This window comes from Rhinoderma darwinii, chromosome 11, assembly GCF_050947455.1.
Source record: "Rhinoderma darwinii isolate aRhiDar2 chromosome 11, aRhiDar2.hap1, whole genome shotgun sequence".
In the NCBI taxonomy this organism is placed as follows: domain Eukaryota; kingdom Metazoa; phylum Chordata; class Amphibia; order Anura; family Rhinodermatidae; genus Rhinoderma; species Rhinoderma darwinii.
Window position 1 is genome coordinate 41,068,778 of NC_134697.1, and position 7,041 is coordinate 41,075,818.

At 44.1% G+C, this 7,041-nt stretch overlaps 1 protein-coding gene across 1 annotated transcript; it reads right to left on the reverse strand.

Moving 5' to 3' along the window:
- Positions 1-905: 905 nt before the first annotated feature.
- LOC142662952 (uncharacterized) lies at positions 906-3,725 on the reverse strand. Its single transcript, XM_075841246.1, has 4 exons — positions 3,722-3,725; positions 2,988-3,141; positions 1,535-2,104; positions 906-915 (listed from the first exon to the last, which is right to left on the reverse strand). Exons 1-4 carry the CDS (start codon positions 3,723-3,725, stop codon positions 906-908), a joined length of 738 nt encoding a protein of 245 aa, XP_075697361.1.
- Between the last annotated feature and the right edge of the window lie 3,316 nt (positions 3,726-7,041).

Below are 7,041 nucleotides of genomic sequence, written 5' to 3' on the forward strand. Positions count from 1 at the left end.
GGACTCATCTTCCAGGACACCACCATGAGACGTTGCATTTCTCCAGAGGAACGCCTGATCGTCACTCTGAGGTAAGAAAACCTAAATCCCCTTCTACGACATGTCTCTACCCTGCAAACAATATTAGTATAGTTGTCCCCTGTTCATATTGCCGCCTTGCCAGCGTGCTGCAGATATTTTTCCTGTCTGTGCATATTTTGATATATATGTTTTTGTTTTTTTTTACAGATTTCTTGCTACCGGCAACTCCTTTGCCTCCCTACATTTCCAGTTTCTGCTGGGGTGCTCCACTATTTCCAAGATTGTCAAGCTTACCTGCGAAGTCATCTGGCAGCAACTTCGAGCAGCAGTTATGCCAAAGCCCAAGCCAGAGGACTGGATTCGGATTGCCGATGGCTTCTTCCAATCAGCACAGTTTCCCAACTGTGTTGGTGCGCTGGATGGTAAGCACATCCGCGTAAAAAAGCCTGCTCACTCAGGGTCTCAATATTTTAATTATAAGCAGTTTTTCTCGGTGGTGCTGTTGGCCTTGGCTGACAGTGACTATCGGTTTATAATTGTCGATATTGGGGCCTATGGAAGCTCTGCGGATGCTGGCATCTTCAGGGCTTCCAGAATGGGTGAACGGCTAGCTTCTAACCAGCTCGACCTTCCGGAACCTAGACAGCTTCCAGGATCTACAGGACCACCAGCACCCTTTGTCATTGTGGGTGATGAAGGTTTCGGACTGTCCCCTCACCTGATGCGTCCATTCCCTAGGCGTGGCTTAGATGAACAGAGGCGCATTTTTAACTACCGCCTTACACGTGCAAGACGGTATGTGGAGTGCGCCTTCGGAATTCTAAGCAGCAAGTGGCGTGTGTTCCAGAGCTCCATTCAGTTGAATCCTGGAAATGTGACAAAGGTTATCCAAGCCTGTGTTGTCCTCCACAATTTTCTGAGGATTCATGAGTCGGCAGTGGACGCAGAGCTGGACCATTTCTCTACTAATTACATCCCTTTGGACTACACACCACATAGAAGACCTGGAGTGTCTGGACTGGCAGTCCGTAATTTGTATACAGACTATTTTGTATCACCTGAGGGAGCAGTTCCTTGGCAAAGGGATGTGCTTTGTCTGCCAAATTAAAATGTGAGAGGGACTGTTGTATTTCCGGTTTATGTTACAAATGTTAGTAGTTAAATTTGCAGTAGTAGGTAGAGTAGGGACTCGCAAGAGAATGAGGACCCTTGACGCGGGTTGCGAGCTAATGTATTTCTGTTTTTTTTTTTTTTAATTCTTGATTAAAAAAAAAAAAAAAGATTGTTTGCATTTGGCAGAAATGCAGACCAATACCTCATTATGTTTTTCAATAATAATAAAGACAAACACATAATTAACTAGAAACGTATTTTATTTCTTGCATAAAATAGTGTCAACAAACATTACCAAAACTATGTTATATAACTAAATTATAAATTGTAAAATGATTGCGAAGGTGCAGGTTCATGATGTGATCGTGGAACTGCCTCCCCCTGCTGCATTTGCCCATACTGTTGCTGAGAAGGTCCTGGCATGCCATAAACCAATCGATCTTGACTGAATAGCGGCATTGAGTCTACATATGACGGATGATGGATGCCTTGCGCGGTTGCTGCAGGTGCTGGAGGGACAGAGTTGTAGGTGCTTGCATCACACCCCCGTCGATGAAACTCGATGGCCTGATGCATTGCACGTGGGTCCGGATGTGTCGCAAATATTTCCACCACTTCCATTAGTGCTGTTTGGCACCTTATCTGTCTTGAAATTGGCACTCTTTTGAGAATATTAGAAAGAGCGCGACAGAAGGTGCCCTCTTCCGTTTCTGTAGCTCTTTTCTCCAAGTGCTCTAATACGCGCAAGTCGACTTCCTGCCTTGGCTCTGTACGCGTTGGACCTTTGGCAGAACGTCGACGTTTACCTCGGGGTAGAATTTCTTCGTCCGCGGTACAGACTGGATTCTCCGCTGTTGTTGGTTCTGCTGGCACAGGAGTGGAAGTGGACCTAGCAGTCCCCAAAGCTACGTCAGGCTCTTCAATTTGCGTCACATCAGAGTCTTCATCTTCCTCCAGATTATCCTTGGTTCTGTTTGAAAATAAAAACATAATGTTAGGGAATTTTTGTAGTAATTTAACGTCATGTCTACAGCTGGTCAAATAAACTATGTATGCATCACTACATGCAGAGCCCTAACTAGGAAAGACAGGGCCGCATAGCAAAGTTTTAACTGGGGCCATCCCTCCACTGGGTGTCACCCCCCCTTGTAGATAGTGCCTTTTTTGCTGCCCCCACCCCTGTAGATAACGCCATACAGCCACACACTGTACACTGTATGGCATTATCTTACGGGGTACTATATGGCGTTATCTATAGGGGGACTGTACGGCGTTATCTAGTGAGGGGGCTGTATGCCGCTAACGCCATACAGGCCCACCTCCCCGCCCCCCGGACAAATGCCACCTATAGTGTGTCCTACAAATACATGCCTTATCGCTGGCAGCGATAGGGTGAAGGGGGGACTGAAAGTACCCTTAAGTTCTGCCGTCTGCACATCTACCAAAAATTGAAAGGAGCGCTGGTTATGTATGCGCACAAGCACGACTTTGGCTCCATTCATTTTGACGGAGGTGGCGAAAGTACGAGGTTTGGGATGGAGAAGTTCAGGGTACTTTCTGTCCCCCGTTCTCCCTGTCAATGCCAGCGATCACACATGTATCCCCTATTCAGTGGTTAGCGGATACATGTCTGTTGTTTAATGTCAGAGCGGGGAGATACTTCCCTGCTCAGCCGTAGTGTTCAGTTGCGTCCCGCTGTAGCAGTCATAGCGGCTGCTAGCGTAGCCTCCGGACATGGTGGAGTCCCCTCATGTCGCGGTCCCCGTTGCAGTCGCTACGGCTGCTACAGCGGTACTTACACGACTGGCTACATGGGCAGACTACAATGATCAAAGTATATAAGCAATACTTACGGGCCAACCTGCATTACATCAAGAAGAAACGAAAGCTGTTTTGTGTACATGTACGGCTTTTTTTTCAGACGTCCGTCTCCGCTCTTCCCCTTGTCATTAATCTCCCTCTTGAATTGGTCTCGGCACGTGTTCCAGCGTGTTTTGACGTTTTCGACTATGATATAAAATAAACCAATCACAGATCAACATTTTAGAAGAGTACATTACTAGATATTAGGAAATGTTGTTTATTATTTGAAAATGATGCTGCAAATTTTTGTGGTTTACGCAACAAATCTGCACCTACATTTGTATATTTGACAGGTAATTCCAACGTTGCAGAAAATACAGCAGACTTGCCACGTTTTCCATGTGCACACACGACAGCGTCCGTAACGGCTGAAATGACGTTGCTGGTTTCAGGAGAAAACATCACCCGTAATTTCAGCCGTAAAGGCATTGTCAACGCTATTGCGTATTGTCAACGCTATTGCGGCGTATTTAGCGTGTGTAATAGAGGTCAAACACCCCAGAATTACGTACGTAATTAGTGTGTGGGAACATACCCTCATAGTGACATGTCACGTTTTGATCGGTGCTGTTCAGAGCCATGAGACCCCCACAATCTCACGTGCACTTCTGCAGCTTCATTTCAGCGATTGGTGGGTGATCCAACTGGCAACAATCAAAACGTCAGGCATGTCATTATGACATGACAGGAGTTCTCAGAAAACGCATCAAGTTGTGAAACTTACCCATGCGCTTCTTTTGCACTTTGGTTGCCTTCTCCCACTCAGGATGCACCTCACTGCAGACCTCCTGCCAGGCAAGATCTTTCATATTCCTGTCTGCATACTCTTCCACCCGCTTATTCCACAGACAGGGCTTGTGCTGGACCAGGATGATTAGTCTCTCTACGTTTATTGAAGCCATGCTGCTCTCTGCTGCTCTCTGCTGCTCTCATGTACTCTCTCCAGACTTCACGACGACAGAAGTCATTCCCGGTCGACGCCTAGCACACTTCCGGACAATCCGCAAACTGCGGATGACACACGGCGGTGTATCCGCAATTTCCACGGGCCCATTGACTTCTATTGGCATGTCCGCACCGCATTTGCGGCCCATAATAGGACATGTCCGTAGTTTCTGCGGCACGGATGTGCGGACATGCGGAGACCCGTGAAAACACGGATAGTGTGTATGGGCCCATAGAAATGAATGGGTCCGCAATTCTCCCGTGGATTTGCGGGGGAATTGCGGACGCAAAAACACGGTCGTGTGCATGAGGCCTAACAATCGCTTGTTCCAATACTAGCTCCTTGTGAAAGGAGAAAACGAGCGCCGATCAATGAGCTGTCTCATTGATCGGCGCTGGTCGAACCAGCCAAAATTAAAAGTACCTTAGGGTGAACAAGTAACCATGGGGCCCCATAGAAAAGATTGGAATAGGGACACTCTCCATGATGACCCTCTGCAGCAATGAGTTAACAACATAAAAAGCTTTGTTTGTTTTGGTCTCCATTCTTTGCAACGACTCTTTCTCTAATCCACAGGAATAATGCACACAGTGATATCAAGGTGCAGATATCTCATGGATACAAACCCTGAATATATGCCCAATTAGTGTGAACTTAATAGAAAAGGATCCCCCACTAGAATAGAGAGTCAATCTGTAAAAGTGCCTTCCCTGTAAAGGGGGTTTTACACAGGACAATTATCGGGCAGACGAGCGTTAATATAAAGCTCGTTGCCGATAATTGCCCTGTGTAAACAGGGGAATGATCAGCAGATGAACGAGCAAACGCTCGATCATCTGCTGGTCGTATAGTATTAAAAAAGTAAAAGATTATCGTTGTCGGCAGCATAAACAGGGAGACGCACTGCCGACATGATAATAATGGATGGGGACGAGCGATCGGAATAATGACCGCTCGTCCCATCCATAGCTCCGTGTGACAGGAGCAAGCGAGCGTCGATCAACAATGTCTCGTTGATCGGCGCTCGCTGCACCGGCCAAGATTTGGCCGGTGTAAAAGGGCCTTAACAGGGATAATGAACCAAGGGATGACACAGCAAAGGCGTAATTACCTGAATGAAGTTACAGAGATCAGATGCACAGTGATGTCACAGTAGTAGGATAATACATAATGTGATATCACAGTACAGCGATAATGCACACAGTGATTTCAAAGTGATGTCACAGCATAGAAATAATTCAAACGGTGATGTCGCAGTGCAAGGATAATCTACCCAGTGGAGTAACAACCCAGGAATTTTAGAAACAGTGACATCAAAGTACAGATAATGCGCAAAGTGATGTCACAGTACATTGATCATGCACACAACGGTATCACAGCACCGGAATAACACACAAAAAAATTTCACCATGCACATAGTAACAACACAGAACAGAAAAACATATAACTACTGCACCATGCAGATATAATGCACACAATGATGTTACTGTACAGGGATTATTTACTGATGTCACAGCAGAGTATTAATACAAAAACAATATTGTTGCAGAAGAAGGATAATGCACACAGGAGGGTCCAGTAACCATGCCCTCCTTCCATCTACCATAGTTATCACTAACAGCACCTTACGTATATGTGAAAATTTAGTTTTTAGCCTCACAGCAGCTGCTATACCTACAATCCTAATAGTTATACCCATTAAACAGATCCCTAGAACACGAGCTAAAGGTCATCGTCCCCTGGTTTAAGAGATTTTCTTCGTCTTGAAGGATTCTGAGGATTAGCAAATCCATTGATTCTTATTGCTCATCTTGTGTTTTTATTTCTGTGTCATTTTACAAGTGAGGCTTCGTTCACATCTGCGTGGGTCGTTCCGTTCGTGGGTTCCATCAGACCTTTCTGTCAGGGGACCCATGAACAGAAACCAAACGGAAACCATAGCTTTCCGTTTGCATTACCATTGATTTAAATGGTAATGTTTCAGTTTCTAATGGTTTCAGTTTGTCTTCGTTCTGTAAGGTCTCAGGTTTTTTTACGGAATCAATAGCGCAGTCGACTGCGCTATTGAGTCCGTCAAAAAAACGGAAACCTTATGGAACGGAGACAAACGAAATACATTAGCAACAAAAGCATTACCATTGAAATCAATGTAAATACAAACAGAAGCTATGGTTTCCGTTTGCTTTTCCGGTGATGGGTTCCTCCAACGGAAAGGTCTGACAGAACCCATCAAAGGAAACAGAACGCTGATGTGAACACACCCTTAAAGGCAGATCCAATTCTGTTTTCTTCCCTATAGTGGCTCTGTAGAACAATTATTTTCACTGCCCCTCGCCTTCACAGCTGTACAAGGGGACTCCCAATATGCTCCATGGCCATTGTTGTATTTACACTGAGCTAGACCAGGACCAGAAATAAGATTACACAAACTTTAGCTAAGAAGCTATTAACAAAGCCTTATCATGGGCAACATAAAACAAAATCTCAGATTAACAAGTGCAGAATTTGAAGGTAATATCCTTGTATATGAAGGTCTTTTTCAAATACCTATCATCTGTAACAATCATCATAGTATAAGAAAACAAATTACTGTTCCTATATAGGACCACAGAAGACTAATGGGCTAGTCTTCACCGGAAAACTATTTTTCTTCTCGTTGTCAAATCTCATGGAAAAACTCATGAAAGTGAATATTCACCTTCCATTATATTTATATTTATAAATGCGTTTGAGTGACTATTGCAGACTTTGGCCAGTATTTCTCTTATCAGAGAGTAAGGAATGATTTATTTTGTAGGCTAAAGTGAAAATTCATGTAAGCAGTATAGGAAATGAGATTTTCATAGATTATGCAGTGACAGCCAGAAATAAATGCACTCACTTCTGCTCTAGTGAAATAAATCAGGAAGGCTGAAACTTTCTAATAGTTTTAATGTTTCCTAAATGCAGATGACGTGATTCATACTTTGTTTAGGAGAATGATTCTACATCTCCATAAATATCTAAAAATAATAATAATAATAATAATAATAGATTTTATTAAGTAGTTTAAAATGGGGATCCATCTTAGTCAACCTATGTTGATTTACCTTTAATTT